This window comes from Myodes glareolus, chromosome 7 (genome assembly GCF_982192425.1).
Source record: "Myodes glareolus chromosome 7, mMyoGla1.1, whole genome shotgun sequence".
NCBI lineage: Eukaryota > Metazoa > Chordata > Mammalia > Rodentia > Cricetidae > Myodes > Myodes glareolus.
This window is the reverse complement of record NC_142032.1, coordinates 91,958,444-91,980,888: the sequence shown is the minus strand read 5'-3', so window position 1 is coordinate 91,980,888 and position 22,445 is coordinate 91,958,444. Positions and strand designations below refer to the sequence as shown.

The following is a 22,445-nucleotide window of genomic DNA, read 5'->3' as shown; positions in this document are numbered from 1 at the left end:
CATTCAGCAGAAGCTCCTTTGGTTCCCCTCTGGCGCCTGGGTGCAGCACACTGATCCCATCGTTCCCTGGGCCTGTCTCCCCCACTCCTGGGAGCCGAGTGAGGCAGGTCTCCAGACTCCAGAGGAGGCACCCAGTGGTGCTTATCTGTTGAGTGAATATAATTATGGAGCCTCGAACTTACTATGTCTGGTCTTGAACTTTTCTATCTCTACTTGCCCAGTGCTGGGGTTACCGTGTGCTCCACTTCCTGGGGACAGAACCCAGGGCTTCAGGGGTGCCAGGCAGGCACCCCACCAGCTGAGCTCCACCCCAACCCTCTTTAACTTTTAGAACACTTCATCATTCTTTTTTCCATACTTGCTTCTCTCCTGGGGTTCTTTGGGTTCCCAGGCATAGAGCTTTAGAGTTCAGCAAGTCCCTGAGAAAGTGGAAGTTACTATCAATTAATTACCAACCCTTGCTCTCCAGGTAATGTTGGTTCTTGCACATTGATTGGATGCATTGGGCCCCTGACCCAAGAAAACACCTGCTTTTCTAGTTTAAAGAGTAAGGGATGGTTTCAGGGGCAATAACTCCCCAGTATCAACCAAAGCCCCTTCTTTTTCTTCATTCCTGTCAACTTCAGTGTTTTAACCTCTGCTTTAGACTAATTCACCTCTTGGCTATAAAATAGCTGTGGCAAACTTACACATAAAAGCCTGATACAGTACTGGGGGGGGGCACTTACCTTCCTTGGGACTCTTATCCTCTCCTCCCCCACCCCACAGGGTTTCTCTGTGTATCTCTGACTGTCCTGGAACTCTGTAGACCGGGCTAACCTGGAACTCACAGAGACACTCCTGCCTCTGCCTCTGCTGGGATTAAAGGTGTATGCCACCACCGCCCAGTGGTACCCTTTCTTAAATGGAGGGAAATTATTCCTAGAATCTCCTAGAAATGTTTCCCCTCACATTCTCAGCTCAGTAACTAGAGTTGTATGGCATGGCCCCCCAGTGCATGGGTAAAGAGCATCTCTACTGACTTGAAACAATCAGAATCTCACCAGGCACACAGGAGAGGCACCGGGCTCCTATGCTAAAATGGAGATTCTTTGAAAAGAATAGAAACCCTGGAGGAACCCAGAAGTGTTGGCTGTGTTGTTATTTCAGAGAGGATTGTTTTAGACCTAACTGCAGGAAGCCTCATCCGGTCCTACAGCTAATCAAAGCCAGAGAAGGATTCGAATCCAGCTCTTTGAAATTCCCAGATCTGCCTTCTGCTAGCCATTTGGACCTCATTTCAGACAGCATTTTCTAGAGAATAAAATGAAAGAAAGAAACCCCTCTTCTTGGGGTGAACTAAGGCAATCTCGGCGCTTTCCCAGCCGGCCCTCAGCTAACCATTTACGCTTTTATTAAGTTATGACTAATGGCCGGTGAGCGGCTGGAGGCTGCACCCTCAGGCCGAGCGCTTCAGACCCTTCTAGAGTAAACAACATCTTCAGATTCTGCTCCGAGAAAATTCAATCGCGGTCCTTTGTCTTTCCGAGCTCAGGGATTGGCAAACAGGCTGCCTCTGGGCCCTGCTCGGGTTGAATAGAAAGGAACCTTCCAAAGCAGGCGGGCTGTTTGGGGAAAGCGGCTGCTAATGGGGCCTCGTGGGGCGGGGGCCAGGCGCAGACTGAGCAGTTTGCATATTGGCTTTTACAAACAACTGGCTCTGAGTCAGCGGTTAATGGAAAGGGAATAGGGTTCCTGCCCAATGGTTTCTTCCAAACACCCATTTCCAATTGCAAGCATATCTGAGCCTTTCTTCTGGGGCTTGTTGTGTCTCAGTGAGTGAATTAAAGAGGCAGGCCAGAGGGCGGAGTTCTGACCGTAGCTGTGTTCATCTGAAAACATTCTGGAAAAAAAAAAACAAAAACACTCCACAGTGAGGAACCTCATTCAGACCCACCTTTAGGAGTCCTGGCTGGGAATATCATCTTTCTAGTTAGGAGATATTTAGAGACCGCTGTGCTTATACAAACCTGGCTCTGGCTACATCTGGGACAGATGTGGGGTTTTTTTTCCTTCTCAAAATGCACACTGGTTGCAGAAGGATTGATTTACAGGTTTGAAGCCAGGATGTTCTACATAGTGAATCCGGGGCAGCCTGGGCTACCTGCAAGACCCTGTCTCAAAAGAACAAAACAACCACGTGCTGCGAATGTTATCTCAGAAACGCACACGCATGCACACAGAGAATCAGGCTCAAATTCAGACTAAAATGTAAATGATTCCTGGCCCAACATCCCCCCCCCCTTCAGTCCCCCCATACCCTATCCTCCACCTCCCACAAATGAAGGCCTTTCTTAAATTCCTCGGGCAAATTCTACCTGTGTATCTAGCCTGTGCCTTGAAGAGTAATCTTTGCATTCTGGGTTACTTACTCAATAAACACTTGCCAGGAGCAGAGAGTATCAGAGACACCGTTTTCAGTAGCAATAGTGACTTATATTTCCATGGCTCTCCTTGGGGACCAGGAATGCGTGTTATCTTTCCAACAGACCTAGGAAGTTGGCAATATTATTATCACTCCCATCCTGTAGACAAGGAAAGTGAGGCACAGGAAACCAGTGGACTTGTCTAAGGTCACATAGCCAGAAAGTGGTAGAGCCTGGGTTTGAACCTAGTCAGTTGAGTCCCTAAGCACTCTTTGGGAATCTGATAGTGAACAGAGGACAAAGCTTCCCCAGGCTAGGGGTGAGGCTCGGCTGGCAAACTGCTGCTAGCATGCACAAAGGTCAGGGGGCTGATAATGATACATACTTGTGGTCCTGGAACCACGAGGTAGAGGCCGGAGCTTCAGAAGTTCAAAGTCACCTTTGGCTACTGCTGTGTGACAAAACTTTTGCTGGGGAGATGCAGTACACACATCTACTCACCCCAGACAGGAAACCATGAAAAGCCAATGTAGAGATACCACCAAAGAACAATGTGATGAACCATGAGCTTTATTGGGGTTACTTACAGGAATATGGGTGAGGACTGACTTGCACGGACAGAAACGACTCAAAGAAAACTGGATCACCAAAGACGGCCCCAGCATGAGCGACAGCTCACGAAACTGGGGACCTGGAGCACACTGCACAGCCTGCAGCAGCTCAGCAGGGCGTAAAGTGTCCTTTCCAGGTGCCTCAGTTGGTCCGAACCTCTTCCAGGCATCCCTGCTGATTTCTGCTCCTTCCAGGCCACTGGTCTGATCCCAGAGTCTTCTTTGCATCTCGGCTTTCCTGTCTGAGGGGCTGTTTTAGTCAGTGTTCTGATGCTGTGAAGAGACACCATGACCATGACAACTCTTAGAAAAGAGAGCGTGTTATTGGACCTTACTTACAGCTTACAGTTCATTACGTTGGGGAGCTTGGCAGCACACAGGCAGACATGATGCTGGAGAAGTAGCTGAGAGTTCTACATCCTGATCTGCCGGTAACAGGAAAAGAAAGAGCCACTGGGCCAGACTTAGGTTCTTAAAATCTAAAGCCCGTCCCCAGAGATACACAGAGGACAAAGCTTGTCTCCAACGAGGACACACCTCCCAATCCTTCTAAGAGTGCCTGATGACTCCCCTATAATTAAGCATTCAAAGAGATGAGCTTATAGAAGGCATTCTTCTTCAAACCACCGCAGGGGGATTCTCAGCTTTTTTAACTTGTTCTGGCAGGGAGGGGCCTAGTGAATCTGGTCAGTTTCAGGGACCTCCTAAAACAACTATTGTGAGTTGTTGCTCTTCCAGGTTAAGGTGCTTCCTGCAGGGTGGGATGTTTTGATCTTGGAGGAAACTGCTGTGCAGCTGCTCCATAGTCAGTTCAAGGCCAGCCTGAGCCACTCAGACCTTCTCATGAAGGACTTCACCCGACTTCACCCAGGTTGCCTTCCAGTTTGGGGGACATTGGAAATGCGCACTTACAGTAATGTTTTCGAGTGGTGGCAATTCTGTGAAGAAAATCTAAGGGCAGCAGAAGGCTGAGCAAAGGTCTTGAAAGGCAGGAGTCCAGTGTGTGATGAGGGACTGCAGGAGAGTTGAAGGCAGGAGGATAGATGGACAAAGCTGCTTTGCATTTCATAGAGCAGTCTGGCTGCACACTGGCAAGTAGGTGGGGGAAAGAGAAAGTCTAGGCTGGGTGGGAGGTGGCTCTGATGGGCAAATGGAGGAGAACTGTGGCTTGAGCCAGGATTGGGGGTGGGAAGTGTTGGTAAGATGAAGCTAAACTGAGGTCCTGGCATGTTGGGGTGGGGGCTAGAGAACCCGTCAGTCCGTGTGTTTGATAGAAAGGGTAAGGGAAAAGAGCCCGAGTGGGGCTCTCCAGATTTCAACTTGAACCATTAGATAAGCCAGGGTGCTTCAAAAGAATATGTATGTTTATTTCACGTGACATTTTGATGCAAAGCATTCATCTTCTAAGTTAATGCTCAGGCACCATGCAACCAAGGTACCAATACACACACACACACACACACACACACACATACATACATACATACACATATATGCGTACATATAAATACACATATTTCATCATGATTTAAGTATGTTAACAATTCTATGTTGGGCCATATCCATAGCTACCTTAGGTCACGCGTAGCCTGTGAATACCCATGAGCATCTGTGTGCAACATGTGGAACATCCTGGTGTGAACAGTGGTACCGCCTACTGAGGAGAAGAAGGACAGGGAGAGACTGAGTTTATTTTTTGTATGGTTGTGGTAGGCATAGGGTGCTGAGTCTCAAGTTATGTCTTGGATATCTAAACTTGAGGTCTCAGTAGACTTATAATAGAGTAAACAAAGGCTTGCAGATGAAAGTTTCTGTCCCACCCAGTCCTGCAACCATTCAGTTCCAAATAAACACACAGAGGCTTATATTAATTATAAATTGTTTGACCTATTAGCTCAAGCTTATTATTAAATAGCTCTTACAACTTAAATTTACCCATAATTCTTATCTATGTTTAGCCATGTGAGTTGGTCCCTTTTCTCAGTAAGACATTTTCATCTTGCATCCTCTGCATCTGACTGGTGAGTGTCTACCTTTCCTCTTCCCAGAATTTACCTAGTCTGGTTGCCCCGCCTGCCTGGCTACTGGTCAATCGGCATTTTATTAAACCAGTATGAGTGACAAATCTTTACAGTGTACAAGAGCGTTATCCTACAGCAAAAGCTCATTTATTGGGCCTGGCTGGACTTCTCTCATGAATGTCCTCAGTGTGTAGACCAGCTGGATCTTCTAAGAACATATCAGACAAGCTGGGTGGTGGTGGTACACACCTTTAATCCCAGCACTCAGGAGGCAAAGGCAGGCAGATCTCTGTGAGTTCAAGACCAGCCTTGTCTACAAGAGCTAGTTCCAGGACAGGAACCAAAGCTATACAGAGAAACCCTATCTTAGAGAAGAAAAAAAAAAAAAGACTTCCTGTGTGGGAAATGTTGTATCATGGTGCTGTGGGAACTGCAGACCCCATGGACCCCTGAGTACTTGAAATGTGTTTGGTGCAACTGAGGATATGAGTGCTTAATTCTTTCCACTCATGACTGTGTAAAACCTCACAGACCTGGGAAGAGACATGCAGAAGAGTCAGAGGAAGTCAGGACTCCCAGCATTCAAGGAAGCAGCCTGGGCTGCCTCTAGGCACCTGGGCTACTCTCACATCCATATTTAAGCATGGCTATTTCCACTGCCTGGTAGTTACCTAGAGGAACAAACGGTGTGCTTTTGACAGATGCAGTAGCGCTCGGGAGGCAGAGCCAGGTGGACCTCTGTGAGTTCATTTCCACATATGGTCTACATAGTGAATTCCAAGCCACCCAGAGAGCTATAGAGAGAGACCCTGCCTCAAAAAATGAAAAATTAAGAAATAGCCCTGAAAAGAGCAAAGTGCATGTAAGTCCAAAGAAGGAAATGTAGTTAGCTGGAAATAATGCAGCCCTTTCAGTGCTCCCTGAAGCTTTAAGGCCTCCTATATTTTTTCTGCTGTGTTTTATGGAGGATTAACAGAAGGGCAGTTGAATGAATTTGGAGACAGGAGCTGGGTAATGTCCTGAGGAATGTTGAAAGCCTGGTGGTCATAGAGCAGAGGAGGCAGCTCAGTGGGTAAGAGCACCTGTTCTACAAGCATGAGGATCTGAGTTTGAATCCCCGGTGCCTACACAACAGTACCTACCTATAACCCCAGTGCTGAGGGTGGAGTCTTCAGGCTCAGTAAGAGAAGCTGTTTTAAACAAATAAGGCCAAGAATGATAGAGAAGACATCGATGTCCTCTTCTGGGCTCTGTATGCCTGGCATGCACGCCCACATACATGCATACATTCGTGCAGCATACATACATTACATACAAGAGTCCACTGGCCAGGGACTCCCTAATGTGAATGTCCCTTTGAAGTAACACCTGCTTCTCTGTGTTGGTGCAACTGACACATTCCCTATCCAGCTACAACCGGACAAGTAAATGCCTTGTGTTTAAGAGTCCTCCCAAGTCTAGGCTGCAGTCAGGAAGGCCTGAGCCAATAAGTCAATAAGTAAATAAATAAAGAAATGGATAAATGAATGAATAAATAAAATGGAAAGATGGGCCATTGCTTTCATGAGGGTTGATTGCTGCTGCTGTATTAGCGCCTTCAGACCCCCCAGTGACCAACACCCTTCAGAGAAAATGACCCTTCTGTGCTTAATTGGCGAGAAGCGAGAGGAGGTGAGTTGCAGCTTTTAGGAGGAGTAAGCCAAGGCCAACGCCAAATGCCTGGTGCACAACTGACTTGGGGGCGAGAATCGTTCCCCCCAAGGTTCATGTGGGATGGTGTGCTTGAAACAGGGCTCTCCGTCGAACCTGCTCTCACGTTTCTTTTGCTAAATTGAACTGCGGATTTATAGTATGTGGAAAATGAAATTAGTAGTCGGGTTGGCAAGATGGTTCGGTGGCTGATGATGCATGCTATCACGCCTCATGACCTGAGTTCAACCCCTGCATTCTATTATGACAGAAGGCAAGAACCTACTGCCACAGGTTGTCCTCTGACCTCCACATTACACACACACACACACACACACACACACACACACACACACACACACACACTCCAAAATAAACTAAATGCAATTAAAAAATGTTTAAGTTAGTGGTCCCCACTGGAAGTTCATTTTCAGCTAAGGACACAGGACTGTAAAGTGGTAGTTCCTAGATATGATCCCTCCATTCATGAGAGCTGGGGAACCCGAACCAGAGCCCAGAGCCCCCGATATTCCCACACAGCAGCTGGGGTTAGATGCTGGAGGGAGGGCAGATATCCGAAGAAAGTCTCAGGAAGGCGGGGGTGGGGGGAGGTTGGACTGCTCATGGAAAAGGCTCAGAAGAGAACAGCCTGAAATTGATGGCCCCCATCTACAGTGAGGAGGCAAAGATAGCCATGGAGGAAGGACAGGCACAGGCCAGAGACGGTGGCCTTAGACAGTGTCTCTGCCCACCATTGCTCCTGTTCGTTCCAGAATCTTCTCTGGGAGATGGAGCTCTACATTTATGACTCTCGTTTTCTCCAGGAAGTGAGAAGGACAGGCAGGAAGTTGAGATTAAAGGGTCAGTTGGGCCATTTTAGGAAAGAGCAATCAGACTGGAGATAGATCCACAGAGCAACTATGAGCTCACTGTCTGGGGAGGAGGGGAGGAACACTCTTTCAACATCAGTATTGATCACGGATGTTGCAGAGAGTCCTCCCCTACGCCGTCATCCTTCCCCCACGTGTGACCAGGCTCTTCCTTGTCTTTCAGTATCCGAGTTCCAGGAGGAAGGAATGAACGCCATCAACCTGCCCCTGAGCCCCATCTCCTTCGAGCTGGACCCCGAGGACACCATGCTGGGTAACTGTCCCCTTGTATCTAGCTTAGTGCACACCGCTTAGACACTTCCACCAAACTCCTTTTCTTTTTCTAGCTCTTGTTTTAGTTTTAGGATTTTTTTTTTAATTTTAAGAATTTATTCTTTGAGAATTTCATACATGTATGTAATGAAATATGATTGTATCCACTTCCATTTTCTCTCTAACTTCCAAAACCCCAACGTATCCCTCCTCCCAACTTCATCTCTTCCTCTCCATCCTCCTCTTTTCTTTTTTTTTTTTTAAATATTTTTTATGGTTTATTTAGCTTTATTTTATGTGCATTGGTGTGAAGGTGTCAGATCCCCCGGAACTGGGTTTTTCAGACAGTTGTGAGCTGCCATGTGGGTGCTGGGAATTGAACCCGGGTCCTCTGGAAGAGCAGTCAGTGCTCTTAACCGCTGAGCCATCTCTCCAGCCCTCCTCTTTTCTTTTTAATGACCCACTAAATTCAGCTAATGCTGCCTTATGTGTGGACAGCTGGGAGCTGTCCCCTGGAGCATGGGCAACTCACGAGTGGATCCACCACCAATGAACCATTCTCCCTCCCTCGGTGGCCACCAGCTGCCTGTAACTCGTCAGCCGGCAAGGGGTGGAACCTCTAGAGCCTCTTCGCCACTCAGGCTGGAAGTCTGGCTGGCTTCATCTTATACGCATCTGGTTCAGGTGACCACAGATGCTGTAAGTTCGTTGAGTGTAGTAGCTGTGTCATGTCCAGCGACCTGTTCCCAGCACTTGGGCTGCTCGCCGCCTCGGTCAGAGAAGCTTCTTTTTGCAGTAGGCAGCAGTCAATGCAGAAGCCCTGTTTCCTTTTCCAGAGGAGAATGAGGTGCGGACGATGGTGGATCCAAACTCACGCAGTGATCCCAAGCTTCAAGAGCTGATGAAGGTAAGACAGATAAGGAGAGGTTCTGGGAGACTTCCCTGCCCCCTCCTGGCCTTGGCAGATGTGTGTAAACCACCTGTTCTGTGAAGGCACCATGCAGGGGACACTACAAGGAGGACAGAGTCATATCAAAGCCCCTCAAAGGAACATAGAAAGTCAAAAATAGGAACAGCCCCGTTTTCCAGATGAGGAGACTAAGTCTTAGGAATCCAAGTGATTTGTTTATGGTCTAGCTGGGTTAGAATGATGGAATTGGGGGCTGGAAGTGTGGCTCAGTTGGTAGGGTACTCTCCTAGCCTGCACACAGCCCTGGGTTCCAACCCCAGCACAGCATAGCCTGGCATAGTGGTACATGACTGTAATCTCAGCATTTGGGAAGTAGAGGCAGAAGGATCAGAAATCCAAGGTTACCCTGAGCAACAGAGTTTAAGGCCCACCTAGAATACTTGAGACCGTGTCTTAGAAAAAGACAGGAAGGAAAGAAAAGGAAGAAAGGTGGGGAAGGAGAGAGACTATATGTTGTGTGTGGTACTTTGGCCGTCATGTAGCAAACTCTTCTGCCATTCACCTGTCCCTTCTTGTCCCCTGACCTACCCCAATCGCTTTTGGGGTGCCAGGTGTCAGGGCGTGGTCTGAGGCTGTGGAAGGTGTGGGCCGGGGAGTGCAGACCACGCCCGCTGTGACTACTCCCAAGTGGCTTTAGGATGGGGCTGAAGGTGCTTCAGCACACACAGCAGTGTGCTCACACATGGATGAGGCGGAGGGCAAAACAGGCCAGAGTCAAATGAGCTGTACAGCAGCTGCTTGGTTCAGCGTGAACAGAGCGAGACCACGCCCTAAGGGCCCGTACCCCAAAAGCTATTGGCTGAATGGATCCCACAACACTATCCCTCCTCTTTGTTCACAGGTTCACTCATAGTGTCTTCCTGCTCAAAGCCTGTCTGTAGCTGGGTGGTATTGACTCTCTGCTTTGGCTCTCTTCAGCCTCAGATAATGTACCTAGCCACAGAGGGACAGCTGAATGCTGGCTGCAGCACTCCCTGACCCCAGGCTTCTGTTTAAGCTGCTCCCTCTACTTAGATTGCCTCTGGCTTCCCGCACACCACTTCCTCCCAGAAGTCCTATTGATGCCCATTGCTATGACCCAGCCTCTGTGTAGCCCTGGCCCCTTGGCTTTGGTGTCAGTGTCTTTCTCCACAGGCTCGAACTCCTGCACTAGGTGCTTACTCTCCCGTACTCTCTCCCTTCTCCCTTCCCTCCCCCTCCTCTCTCTCCTCCCCTCCCTGCCAGTGAGCTGCTTGAGGTTAGAGATTTGCCTTTCTTTGAAACCATCTTATCCCCCAAAGTCTAGCATAATATGCCATGGATAGCAGGTATTTCATATCCATTGGCTGGAAGAGAAGAAAAAGAAGGAGAAGTGAAGTGAGGAAAGAAAGAACCTTTTTTAAAAGCGGGCAGATGGGGCCCTGGAAGACGGCTTAGTGGGTAAAGCGCTTCTATATAAACATGAAGGCCTAACTCTGGATCCTGGAACCCACAAGATGGAAACCAGGTGTGCTGGCATGCACTTGAAGCCTTTCACTGCAAAGGGACATGAAGAAAGCTGGTCTCAACAAAATGATGAACTTCAGGTCCAGTGGAGAAACCCTGTCTCAAAAAAAAATAAGGTGGAAAATAATGGACAGAGATAACCAAAGTCAACCTCTGGCCTCTACACACAAACACTCATGACCATATGCACGTGTACTCCCATGGATGCATCACACACCACCAGCAGCAGCCAGGCTAGTCAAAAGTATGATCAGGATATTGTCTCTGTAGCTGTCACTAACTCAGCAGAACAAAGCTGTGTGAGCTGTGAACTGCTGTGAGAACCTGGAGGACCGAAGGCAGCCTGCTCAGAGGAGCTGAATAAATGCCCCTTCAGTGGTCTGGGCTTCAGACCATACCCCCTTTAATCTCTGGGCCTCAGCACAAGCCCCACAGCCTGGCCCCTTCTTGATATCTTCTGTACTGTATCCACTGATGGCTGCCCTGGCGAGAGAGGAGCCTGAGCCCTCACTTTGTCATGCAGGGAGAAGGTGGGCCAGCTGCAGTGGAGATTCTGTCTGCCCTTGTACTTCTCTGGGGTGCTTGGCCTAAGAGAGCCAATACTGGAGAGGTTAACTCTTAGCTGGTATTTTAGTTACTTTTCTATTGCCACGACCAAACACCGTGGCTAACACAACTTACAAAAGAACATTTTAATTGGGGAGTCACAGTTGCAGAGGGTTAGAGTCCATAACCATCATCACAGGGAACATGGCAGCAGGCAGACAGGCAGGCAGCCATAGCGCTGGAGTAGTAGCTAAGAGCTTGTATCTGATCCATAAGCATAAGGCAGAGAGAGAGAGAGAGAGAGAGAGACCCCAGTGACACATCTCCAACAAGGCCACACCTCCTAATCCTTCCCAAACAGTTCCATCAACCAGAGACCAGGTATTCAAATATATGAACCTATGGGAGCCATTCTCATACAAACCACTACAGCTAGTCCTGACTTGGGTAAGCAATGCTCTAATGGTCCAAGAGACAACAATCAGAACAAGCTCTGCCGTTTGGGCTCCAAACACTGATCTGGACCAAGAACCTAGCTTGCAGAAGAGGAAGATTGGAGGTGCACATCATTGTACAAACAAAGTACAACCTTGCCCAGCAGGCCATAACCTCACTCCAGGGAGAGCTTTGACTTTCCAAATCTAGGCTATGTCTGCCACCTTGAAATCCTAGTCTTCAGCCTCCTTGTCGTCTTTTCAGAGACTCCTCAAAACCAAGGCTTTGGGGGAAGCATTCATTGCTGCTTACTTCTCTGTGCTCCCTGCCTAGATGGGACCTTGTAATGGTCACCCTTGACTGTCACCTTGATGAGGTTTAGAATCTCTATGGAAACAAATCTCTGGGCTTGCGAGCAATTATCTGTATTAGGTTGATGTAGGAAGACCCACCCTAAGTGTGGGCAGCACCATTCCATGGGCTGGGGTCCCAGACAGAATAAAACGGGGAAGAAAGCTGAACATCAGCACCATCTCTCTCTGCTTCTGACTGTGGGTACTACAAGGCCAGCTGACAGTAACTACCCTTGCAAAGTACCCTAAAGGGAGGGTGTTTGATATACTAAGATCTGCCTTCCATGGAGTATTGGGCCACTGTCATAGGTAGTTCTTTTCCACCGCCTAACACAGGCAGTACTTTGGTCCACAGTGTTAGCAATCAGGAACTAGAGGATCCACAGAAGTAACTGGCTTGCCTCAGCTCACACAGGACAGATGGCATGCCCAAGTTAACAAATTCAGAGATGACAAGAGTTTACATGCACACGGGCTTGTGAGTAGACCACAGTTCACAGGGGGCAGACACATGTACATCATGGACACCAGAGAGATGCAGGCACTTGTGTGCACAGCTGTAGATGGGGGATGCACACACAAGTTAGTAGGTAGAGCTGGAGTTTTAATCTGCATGGCTCCAGAGTCCATACACTTGCCTGTTGTGAAGCCTATCCCATCGGAGGAAGGCCTGGCGTCAGAGAAGGTCAGAAAACTCACTGGTACTGCCCATACTAGAAAGACTAACCTAGGTGTCTTAGGGTAACTCTTGATGATGACAAACAACTTGGGAAGGGAAGGGTTATTTCAACTTAGAGTTTGTCATCCATCACTGAGGGAAGTCAGGACAGAAACTCAAATAAGGCAGGAACCTGGAGGCAAGAACTGATGGAGAGGCCATGGAGGAATGTTGCTTATTGGCTTGCTCCTCGAGGCTTGCTTAGCCTGCTTTCTTATAGCACCCAGGACCAGCAGCCCAGGAGTGGCCCCACCTACAATGAAGTGGACCTTTCCCACTTCAATCACTAATCAAGAAAATGTCCTACAGACTTGGTACAGCCAGATCATGAGCCATTTTCTCATTTGAGGCTCCCTCTTCTCAGATGACTCTAGCTTGTGTCAAGTTGACAACAAACTAGCTGGAACATTCTGCAAATGCACAGGGGTACTGAGGCTCACACCCACCTTTGCACACTGGTCCCATGTCTGCTCTGCTGCTCTTAATTAAGATTGAAGTTCATGTAGATTTTAATTGCCCAGCATGAGAAAGCTGCTTTCCAAACACACAGGCAGCAACTCCTCGCTGACGCTTGCACTCTCTCTGTAGGTGCTCATCGACTGGATCAATGATGTGCTGGTCGGCGAAAGAATCATTGTGAAGGACCTGGCTGAAGATCTCTACGATGGCCAAGTCCTGCAGAAACTCTTTGGTAGGAGGGGCAGACTTGGGGTTGACAGCGGGCTCTTAGCTGAGGCTCTAGGTCCAGGTCACAGTGACAATGGAAGCATGGGGGCTTTAGCTGCCCTATAGGGCTACTGCTTTATATGATGGAATTGTGGGAGGAGTCTCAGCGATCACTTAGATCTGCTCCCTGGCATTCTGGGTCATCAGCTGGGTTATCATGAGAAACCCCCACTGCAGAGATGCAAAGCCACCTCCCCCTCCAGGAAACTGATCTCATGACCTCGCTAAGTAGATTAACACATGTGTGAATGGCCCCTTGTGGTTTTAGACTTCTGTGGCTGATGGATATGTGTGTGTGTGTGTGTGTGTGTGTGTGTGTGTGTGTGTGTATACTCACCTGACAGGAAGGTACTATGATACCCAAGACCTATGGTGTATGACCCTTGGTGGTTTATATGCATGTCTGCACTCCTCTATGATCTATGGGAGTGTTCATGTATGCACCTCTTGTTGTCTACAGGCACATATGAATGCTTGTGTTCTTCTGTGATCTATGTAAATGTATGTGTCCCTTTGTGTATCTATGGAGCTTGTGTGTCCCTCTGTGATCTATAGGCCTGTATATATTCCTGTCATCTATAGAAACCTGTATGTATGTCTGTTGTCTGTGGACATACATGTGTGTACTTGTGATCTATGATGTGTTTTCCTGTGTCCTTCTCTGATCTGAGTGCTACTAAATATATGTGCTGTCTCTTTCTCTCTTTCACACACACACACACACACACACACACACACACACACACGCTAACACACACACACACACAGTTCCTGTGTGCCTTCCCAAATGTGGAAATCTAAGACCAAAAGGAAGGACAGGAGAATTCTGGGTGTTCTTAGTAGGGGATGAATAAAGTAAGCTTTCTGTCTCATCTTCCTTGTCACTTGACCCACAGCAGCCCAAGATTCTAATGTCAGGATGTAACTGCTTTTCAGCCCCTCTACCTGGGTGTACTTTGGACTGAATATACCCTTCTAGAGAAGTACCCATCTCCTTACCAGCCACCCCCATGCACAGTGTTGCCAAGACCCCCTTTTTGCTCAGAGACCTCTCCTGAGTGCATCTGATTTTCCATTTTTACTCTCCCCCTTTGCTCTTGTCTGCGCTATTGAAAAGCTTCCGAGCTCACACCTGCTCTCCCATCCCACTTCCGCCGGTCCATCACCTGCTAGCTGCAACACCTGGTTAAATCACAAGTTCTGTCCACCCTGACTTAGGACCCCCAGGCCCTTCCCTGCAGATCACCATCCAGATCACTTAGCACGGTTATCAGTACTTCAGGACATCTCCCACCCCCACACTGTCTGCAGCCTTTCTTTAGGCACTCTCCACAGATGGCTCACATGACAGGGCGTGTGAGGTTCACATGACAGGGTGTGTAAGGTTCACATGACAGGGTGTGTGAGGTTCACATGACAGGGCGTGTGAGGTTCACATGACAGGGAGTGTAAGGTTCACACGGTGGGCGAAGTAAGTGACTGTCCTCACCACTGGTTTTTCTATTTGTATTTCCGCTACAGTACGTTATTTCATGTGCCATGTGTTCAGCCCAACATTTCACTCTTCCTCTGCCACTGACCCAGATACACCATTATTGCTCATCCTTCTGGGCTCAGGTGTCTCCCTTTTACACACTATACATTATGATCATATGTAGAAGACAGGGCTATGAATTCTTCTGTGCTCATCCCCCAACCCATAATGTGTGTCTAAGGGGAAAGTGTCTGTGTATTCAAATTTATATAATCCAAAAATGTTCCAGAATCTGGTGAAAGTTTGTTGAGTACTGACCAACTGGAAATTCCACATATGGGGTGCATGCTGAGCTGCAGTTGAAGCTGGTGCACTAGAACGAGTGTGCAAAACTACCTTCAGCTCAGGTGTGCTAGCACGTGCCAAGAATCCCAGCACTAAGGAGGCTCAGGCAGAAGGATTCTTGTAAATGTGAGGCCAGCCTCCGCTGCAGAGTGAGTTTATGTCCAGTCAGGCCTACCTAACAATACTATTTACAATAATAAGCACCTTTGGGCTTTGTATCGATGCTGTAAATGTATATGAGCCATTAGAGAATTTTGCGTTTAAGACTTAAGTCTCATCCTTAAGATGTCTTATTGTATACATGGCAACACCCCAAAATCTGTAGGAGAATATATGTATATATGAAATACTTTCTTTACCATGAATTTGGGGTAAAGGATATTTAGCTTGTATAAGTATGTATCTGTATACATGCACATACACATATATGTGTTTCTACATGTCTTATGTGCTTGTTGTAACTGTGTATGTAAGCACGGGTGGCACTCTTAAAATCAAGAAGTAGGTCCTATTTGTTTTTTCCAGGTTTCTCTGGCCCTGTCCGGCTGCCTCAAACATCACCTAACTCTTAATCAATGTATATTAGATAAATGAATGAATGGCTAATATAAAATCTAGTAATTTCTTGGAAGCTAAACGGATTTGGTACTCAAACATCAATATTAATGAGTATTAATATTTAAAGGTTGTAAATGCTAGCTGAATACAAAATGGAAAGGCTTTGGCACATGTAATCATGGAAAAGATGTGACCCTCACTGAGCATGTCCCCTGTGGCTGCAGCTGTTGGCCCCTCCAGCAAGATTTCTATCAAGTTTAGAAGCTATTTAAAATGTCTTATGCTAGGCTCTCTGAGCAAGGATGGACCATGGCCACAGTCATCTTGCCTCTGGGGTAGAATTATAAAAGAACCTGCCATCACATCTGTGTGCCTTGTGTATGAGTAGGCTTGAGATGTCCACCTTCATGTCACAAAGGTGATTCACAACAGAAACCATGCTCTGTGTGAACTTTGGCTTAGTTCTCTTCCAAACCCACAGGTAGGACGTCCAGGTGGGGAGAGCCAGTGCGAGGCATAATGATGTCAATAGAGCCCCTGGGATAGACCAGTTTAGATACTGGTTTAGACGACTCCTGTGACCTTGAGCTCCCCTCTAGCTAGTCTTCTGTCTTCCCTCTTCCTCTGCGTCTGCTACCAATGTAGCCACTGCCTCCCACCCCATAGTGTAGCAGCCACGTCCCTGCTGACATCATCAGTATGGATTCAGACTTCCTCTTCTGGCATTTGACTGAGCGTTGTCTTCCTTCCCCCAGCACGTGGCCTCTGCGTCCTCACGTTCTCCAGGTGGTTCTCTCCTGTCACTGACCCCTGCTGCTGTCTTCTCCTAAGGGTCTGCTTCTTCCAGTCGGGGTTGGAGTTTTTTGGTGTAATGGTTGCTTTTCTGATTGATGCAACCAAATAGCTGATGAGCAAAAACTTGAAGCAAGAAGAGTTTATATTGGTTCACAGTGGGAGAGGACACAGCCTGGCATGGCAGGGAAGACATGGAGCCAAGAGCAGGAGGCAGCTGATAAATTATATATCACAGTCAGGAAGCAGAGAGACTCATCGTCCATCTTGGCTTTTCTTTCTTCCCACTTCCTGGGTGCTTCCACCCATTCCTGCAGTTTCAGCCACTACCATAACGACTCACATGTCACTCCAGAACAGCATTCTCCTCGAAACTGCCAAGCACGACTTTAACTGTCTTCCAGAGGTCTCCACTTGGATGTTCCTCAGCCACCTTGCCACCAGCCTATCCCAAACAGGCTGCTTTCCTTGTTCCTCCCCTCCAAAGTCATTCCATTTCCACTCCAATGTATGGGCTCACTGTGCACCGCTAGGTGCTCAAATGAACTTGGGTCATATGGATGGCTTCACGTGACTCCATCCACACAAGTCTTGGCAACTATATTCCCATCTACTATGTATCAAATCCATCCCATCTCTCAGCCAGCTTGCAAAGCCCTCGTAAAGGAGCTTGGCTTGGTCTGGTATTGGGTAAGGTTGGCTCTCGCCATTATGCTACCGCCACCTTAGCTTAGAACTTCTCATTTCTTTTAGCCTTTTTTGGTTCCATCTTTTTCTCCTGTTCACTGTTTCTTGCCTCAGTAGCATACTGGAGATATTCCAGATCTTTCTACTTTTCACTAATCCACTCAACACTTAAGCGAACCCATAGGACATTTGTCACTTTCTTTCTAAACATTGTGACTTTGAGCTAATTTTAGGCTCTGAGTCACAAAGGTTGTACAAGGCGTTTCCACAAGCTCACCTAAGCTCCTACTGGGTTCACAGCTGGCCCAGACATCACTCCAATACCAACATTAAAAGAATAACTTTTAAACGCTGTTGAACCAAATTACAGGCTTCCTTTCAACACACTACTTTCTTGCTTAAAATTTTTTAGATTTATTTATTTTTCGTTTTATATGTACGAGTGCTTTGCCTTTGTGTGTGAATGCACACCACATGCATGCTAAGAGAGAGCACTGGATCCCTTGACCTGAAGTTAGGATAGTTGTGAGCCATCATAGAGGTTCTGGGAACTGAACCTAGATCCTCTGCACGAGCAACAAGTGCTCTTAACTGCTAAGCCATCGCTTCAGCCCCCAGTGATGTGCTCCTTTTTAACACGATGCTCAGTTTCAGCATCACAGCTTAAACACTGCTCTTGCTGCCAAGTCTCCTTTGTTCTTGAGTCCACAGTGGTTTCCCATCTTTCCTTGTCTTTCACGGGGTTGTGCTTCTAAAGAATACTGATAGGCGGACCCTTAGTGCAGGTGGCCCCTAGTACAGACGCCCCCTAGTGCAGGTGGCCCCTACTACAGGCAGCCCCTAGTATAGGTCACCCCTAGTGCACGTGACCCCTAGTACAGATGGCCATTACAGGTCACCCCAAGTGCGGGTCTCCCCAAGTGCAGGTGTAGTACAGATGGCCACTAGTGAGGGTGGCCCTAGTGCAGATGACCCGTAGTGCAAGTGACCCGTAGTGTCAGTGACCCCTAGTGCAGGTGAACCTAAGTACACTGCAAGCACAGTCCATGGAAGTTGACTTTATCTGTTGAAAGGACAAAGATGATCAGATTTAAGAATAAAACAAAATGTTACAAGCAAACAAAATTCCTGGGCACAGTAGGATATTGTAATACCAGCATTTGGGGTGAGGGGTAAAATCAGCAAGATCAAGAGTTGGAGGTCATCTTCAGCTGTGTAGTAAGTTCAAGGTCCTCCTGAGTTCCTAAGACCTTGTCTCAAAATGACCACCTCAACAAAAGGAAGTTACTAACTTCTGTCTGTAGTAGAATTTAATTCCTAAGTAAACGAAGACACAGAAGTTGAAAGAAAAAGCATGGAAATGATGGCATATCAGACATGAATTAAAAGAATATGGAGGTATTTATTTCATGTCATACAAAGTAGCCTTTAAGGAAACAGCATTTCTAGAATCACTATATATTGATGAGCAATTAAAATAACTAAAAAAATTGAACTTTTAAACTTATACTTATGCATCTTCATCACAAAAAATTAAAAATGATAGTCATTATCCCAAGGGACACAACCTTAATACTGGCATCCAGAATCTTGCAACAAGAGAGTCTTGAGTTCACTGCCACCCCGGGCTATAGAGTGAGACCTTGTCTTCAAAAAGAAGAGGATGTCAGGTGTCCTAGGTAGGCTTTCTATTGCTATGAAGAGACACCATGACCATGGCAACTCTCAAAAAAAAAAAACACACACATTTAATTGGACCCGACTTACAGTTTCAGAGATTTAGTTCGTTATCACGATGGCCGGACATGGTGGCCTGCAGGCAGACATGGTGCTGGAGAGGGAGCTGAGAGTTCTACATCTTGATCTGCAGGCAGCAGAAGCAACTGTGTCCCATACTGGACATAGCTTGAGCAGATGAGACCTCAAAGCCTGACACACTTTCCCCAACAAAGCCACACCTCGTTATAGTGCCGCTCCTAATGAGCCAAGCATTCACACATGAGTCTGTGGGGACCATACCTATTCAAACCATAATGGGCATGATGGCACATGCCTTTAATCTCAGGCCAGCATTTTGGGAGACAGAAGCAGGTAGATCCCTGAGTTCAAGGCTAGCATGGTTTATAGAGCCAGTTCCAAATTAACCCAGGACTACAGAGAAACCCTGTTCAAAACAAAAAAAAAAAAAAAAAACAATAAAAAAAAAAAAAGAGGAGACAGAAGAACTTAATAAATCCTCCATGGTATACCACAGGTAGATTTTCTAAAAAATAAAAAAAAGGAAAAAAAAAGAAAGAAAACTTAGTAGCATACTCAGAGGGCTGGAGAGATGGCTTATTAGTTAAGATCACTTGCGACTGCAGAGGACCTGAGTTCACTTCCCAGTGTGTCACACATATCAGCCAACTCACAACTGCCGATAACTCCAACGTCAGGGGATCCAATGCTTTCTTCTGGCTTGTGCAGACACACACATGCATGTGCACATACATGCACAGACACACACACACACACACACACACACACACACACAAATAATAAAAACATTCAGAAAAGTTTAATGAGCTGGACTGTGCAATTCAGTGAAAGAATGCTTGCATGCATGCACAAAACCCTGGGTTCAATTCATAGTACTGCCAGATACACACACACACACATGTTCACACGTGCACACACACAGGCACATAAAATGAGATAGTACGGCTCACTATCTTTGTTCTTCTTAACAGTATGTGGAACTCTGCAAAATTTGGTTGTGTCCATAAAGCAAGTAATTTTCTATCCAATTATTTTTTAAATTTAATGGATATTTGAAGACAAAAATAGTTTTGAATAGTTGGCTAGCTGGGGAATCAGTGATACTGGAAAGGGGGTTTTACGGGCTCTGACTCTTTGAGGGTGTGATGAGTGTTGCGACTCTGTGAGTGAAAGCATAGGGACCATCCCATTGTTCTGGGAATCGAGTTGATTCTGCCCTGTCTTCACACTTCCTGAGTTCGTTGAATGTCATTCCATTACTGTATAAAGTCCATCTCTGCAATAACATCTTAGTATTATAACTAAAAGCAAGGAAATGATCACAAAGTAATATACCTGAAAACAAATTCTAAACCACAAAACAAATTCTAATCCTATTGATTTCGAAATCATATTAATCCTTCCTAAAATATAACCAATTATGGGCAATTTGCAGGAGTATGGAAATATGTGAGAAATGGCGTCCCAGGAAAATAATACTTCACCAATAGATTTGTAAAGACCCAGCTAATATTACCCTAAGAATAGAAGAAAATAAAAGAAGTCTAGAAAAAGAAAATATCTTTAATTCCTTGGCATCGTGGAGGAAATTCTTATATTACTGTAGAAATCATTGAGTGGGGAGGTGGTTCTGCTGGTAAGGCCCTGGCTGCACAAGCATGAGGACCTGAGTTCGGATCCCAGCACCCACATGAAAAGCCAGCTATGGCAGCATGTGTGTGTCATCAGACCTGGGGAGTGGAGGCGGGAGGGTCCTCTGGGGCTCACTGGAGGCTAGGCAAATCAGTGAGCTCTAAATTTACTGAGAGACCCTGTTTCAAAAACCGATGAAGAGCAAATGAGGAAGATACCTCTAGGCTTACACACACATATGCTCTCTCTCTCTCTCTCTCTCTCTCTCACACACACACACACACACACACACACACACACACACACCATAGAAGGAAGGAGGGAGGGAAGAAGGGGAGAGAAGGAAGATCTTACTGAAGTAAAGTAATGAAGGAAGTAATGAGGGGATTTGGAAGGACGACCAGATACAAGAACAAGTCATGCGAGACAGGGACTTTTATTCTTGTCGGAAACCATCAGTTTCCTGGACACACAGAATGTTTATTGCAAACAGAGAAAACGGGATGGACCCCGGCTAGATACCTACCAAGGATGGTCAAATGCACAGTAAGCTCTGTGTGATACATAGGAATTTTTTCAAAAGAATGACTTGGACCTAGGAAGAGACTCAGGATAGAAGTTTGTGCAGAAAAAGGTGTGCTTTTTCTGTATGTGTGTAAATATACACTGTAATCTCATTTTTAAATTTTATTTAGTATGTGCATGGGCACACATACTCCTGCTGACAGTGGGTAAGAGTCTTTTCTCTCCCACCCTCACATGGGTTCTGGGGACCAAATTTGCGTCATGAAGCTTCCCTTGTCAGGTGGCAAGTGCTTTACCCGCTGAGCCACCTTGCCAGCCTTCAGGGATATAGTTCCTGTTTCCCACCTATTGCTTTCAAAACAAGATCAAAGCCAGGTATGATGGCACATGCCTTTAAACCCAACACTTGGGAGGCAAAGGCAGACCACCTTCAGTCATCTTAAGGTGAGCCTGGTCTACTTAGTGAGTGCTAGGTCAGCCAGAGCTACACAGTGAAACCCTGTCTCGGGAAATGGAGAAAAGAGAAGATACTCGGAAATGGAAATGCTCGATGTTATCTAACAGAAGATTGTAAATATGAAAATCCATACAGCGGGCCGGCAAATCCATGGCTCTCACACCCTTGTCTTCCCTCCCTGCCAGCCCTCTGCTGAGACCAGTAATCTAGCCCAGCAGCTTCTTCCCCAGGTCAAGATGGGGCTTCGAACCTAATCATCACAGTGATTTGTGCAGCCCTTCCCAATACCTGCAATTGCAATTTATGAAAAAATAGCTTGCTTCTAAGGACAGTTCCAGTGTTAGCAAGAAACAATGGGGCATGATAGTGTGTGTGTGTGTGTGTGTGTGTGTGTGTGTGTGTGTGTGTGTGAACGTTCCCTTTCTTTAACAGAAGAGGATCCAAAATGAAAATTTAGCTTTAAAATGGAAAAGGTAGACTAACACCATCACTCATTTGATGAAAGTGCTGGCGGCCAAGTCTGGTGACCTGAGTTTGATCCCTGAGACCGATGGGGTCAAAGGGAAGAACTGACTTCAGCAAATTGCTCTCTGAGCTTCACACAAACTAACACACACACACACACACACACACACACACATACACACACACGGTATATAAGGTTTGCTGTATGCTTGATAAATCCTTGCCCTTCAGAAGTGAGGGATGCTTTGAATCAACTAGGAAGAGCTGAGAGATGCATTTGAGGAGGCTGCACATAGAACAGCCTGCAGTCATCCTGCCGTGGTGCTGACAATAATTCATGAATCTTCAGAAACCGTACAGGCTCTCCAGTGAACAGTCTCACACCAAGGAGCATATAACGTCCGTAAGCTAGAGTTACAAAAAAAATAAATAAGCACTCATCAGAGCACTGATGGAAAGTTGAAATATTTATATGGCATCCCTTGGAAATGCAGAGAAAAGCAATTTTAGACACATTCTGAGCCATGCGTTCTGTCAGTCCTGAATGTGCAGGGGAGCATGGATTTAGATGAATCTAGAAACAGGCACTGTAATTCCCATCATGGAGGCTACCATTGTTTTGTCCTTTGTGACAGATTAAAATATGAATTT

At 46.6% G+C, this 22,445-nt stretch overlaps 1 protein-coding gene across 2 annotated transcripts in view; it reads left to right on the top strand.

The window, feature by feature from the left end:
* The window catches only part of Parva (parvin alpha), a 155,401-nt gene that overhangs the window by 102,039 nt on the left and 30,917 nt on the right, over positions 1-22,445 (top strand). For both annotated transcript variants that reach the window (XM_048460215.3, XM_085692917.2), the window contains exons 2-4: positions 7,780-7,869; positions 8,705-8,775; positions 12,964-13,066. In XM_048460215.3, the coding sequence (XP_048316172.1) occupies positions 7,780-7,869; positions 8,705-8,775; positions 12,964-13,066 (264 nt within the window). The remainder of the gene's footprint in view (positions 1-7,779; positions 7,870-8,704; positions 8,776-12,963; positions 13,067-22,445) is intronic.